The 2,257-nt window shown below is 37.4% G+C and overlaps 1 protein-coding gene across 1 annotated transcript; it reads right to left on the bottom strand.

Moving 5' to 3' along the window:
- Positions 1-768: 768 nt before the first annotated feature.
- LOC134694437 (uncharacterized) lies at positions 769-1,539 on the bottom strand. The gene has a single exon (XM_063555448.1). It carries the CDS (start codon positions 1,537-1,539, stop codon positions 769-771), a length of 771 nt encoding a protein of 256 aa, XP_063411518.1.
- Between the last annotated feature and the right edge of the window lie 718 nt (positions 1,540-2,257).

The raw sequence follows: 2,257 nt of genomic DNA, 5'->3' as shown, positions 1-2,257 counted from the left end.
CGTTTTGTAGAATTATCTATACAATTTATTTCGTCACTAAATTTTTTACCTTGTGTATATCTTATTCATAGGAATTTTGAATTTTCAATTTCATCACTACGTAACAAATCTTTCTTTCGTTCGGTTTCCGTTGCTCTGCAGTTTGTTGCAAATCTCATTACATATGCGGTAATGCGGGTTAGTTTTCTATAAGAATTGTACCGTTTGATATCTATGATTTCTCCTATACAAATACGTACATTTTGATTATTCTCCATAGTTTCAATTTTGTCATCGTTCTCCGACATTGTTGTACATACACTAGACGTTACATTGTTTCCGTTCCATGTCGGCCAATCTTCTTTGCTGTTTAACCATTTAGGTCCACTAAACCACATTTCATTCTGTTGCAGTTCTTCAGATGTTATACCACGTGTAAGCAGATCTGCGGGGTTGTCTTTTGTAGGGCAGTATCTCCATACATTATCTCCACACAAGCTTTTAATTTCTAAGTTTTTGCAGATATGATCAGCAAGTCTTGCTCCAATAACAGCCCCCATGAGCTCTAGTTTGGGTAAAGTTATAGTCTTGATAGGCGCAACTCGATTCTTTGCCATTACTATTGTTGGTTTTCTGTCATACATGATGTACGCGCATGTATTATTTTGTCCCATTCCAAATTTAGCTTCCAAAGTGATTTCATAAAGATTTTCGCCTTTACAGTAACTGGGCTTAATAGTCCTAACGGATCCAAAATCTTGGATGATTGCCGTAAAATATATCGTTTAGTCAGTTTTCCTTTTTTTCCATCTCGAACGTGTTACTTTGATAAAACAGCTTGTCCGATTTAGCGTTCCATTGCATACCAAGAATTTTAGTAAGCTCATCTTTGTCTAAGGTTTGTTCTTTGCTAGCGATTTCTTGTAATTTTGGACTGTTTGAATTCCATGAGCGTAGGTTGAATCCGCCTTTCGTAAGTAATTCTCTCGATCTCCTGTAATAATCTATTACGTCATTTTCGTTATCAAAGCTAGTTAAAATGTTGTCCACATATAACCCATTTTCAAGTGTATCTGAAAGTTTCCCCGGATTTTCTTTAAAGTGCTTGAGAAGTGTGGCGCTCAAAATGAATGGCGAACATGTAGCTCCGAAGAGTACGGACTTAAAGCGATATGTTATTAGCGGACTTGATGTGTTTGTAGGATCGCTAAGCCATAAGAACCTCGTTGCATCTCGGTCTTTCTCGTCGAGCTGTATGTGTAGAAATGCCTTTTCTAAATCTGAAGTTGTAGCACATTTCTTAGCGCGAAATCTCATAAGTATTCCCTTAATGTCATTCATAACAGGTGGGTGTGATTCTAAGCATTCATTTAGATTCGGATTATCTCTTCCATCTTTGCAGCTACAATCATAAACAATGCGTATTGGCGTAGTAGATGATTCCTTGGAAACAGGATGATGCGGGATATAGTGTACGGGTCGATCGGTAGGAAGTTTTGTTTCCTCAACCTTTTCAATAAAATGTCTTCTCTCCTGCTCCTTTATGATATCTCCATACATTTTTAATAAATCGGGTTTGTTTGCTCAACGCCTAATAACGCTACTTGTCCTCTGTTTAACCAATTCCATGTTATGTGGTAGCGGAAGGAAATCTGGTTTCCATGGTAACTTAGCTGTGTACTTTCCATCTTCTAGTATTATAGACTTTTCTCCGTATTCTCGTACAACTTCCGACTGACTTTTAATGGTATCGCTTCCTGAAACCCCCAACGCTTCTAAGTTCCAAAACTGTTCTAAGTCGCAAACAACGGCTCTGTGGTCATTCAAAATATTCAACATTGCTGATTGTTTTGAACTACTTCCGTTTTTAGTAAGTACGGGTCCCGACAAGAGATAACCTATTCTCGACTTTATTGCGGTCGGTCCATTTCCTCTTATTATTTCGTCTTCAACTGTTGACCAGTAATAGTCTGCACCAATCAATAAAGATATGTTAAACTTGTCTTCTGCGCATATCGGATGTGCGAGTCGTAAACCACGTAAGTATGGCAGTGCTTTGATTTCCTTTTGTGATTTTGTCTGAATAGGAGCGGCAATTTTCGGTACAATTATTACTTCTATTTCTATTCTTTGATTATCAACTGTTTCAATAGCTATGTTTGCTTTATCAAGATGACGAACTTGTCCTTCGTTTCCTCCAAATCCCAATATTTTCAGTGCAATCTTTTCGGTGTACTCAATTTCTAATTTTCTAGCTAAATCTTCAGTTATGAATGAG

Source organism: Mytilus trossulus, chromosome 13 (assembly GCF_036588685.1).
Source record: "Mytilus trossulus isolate FHL-02 chromosome 13, PNRI_Mtr1.1.1.hap1, whole genome shotgun sequence".
Lineage (NCBI taxonomy): Eukaryota > Metazoa > Mollusca > Bivalvia > Mytilida > Mytilidae > Mytilus > Mytilus trossulus.
This window is presented reverse-complemented; position numbering and strand designations above follow the sequence as displayed.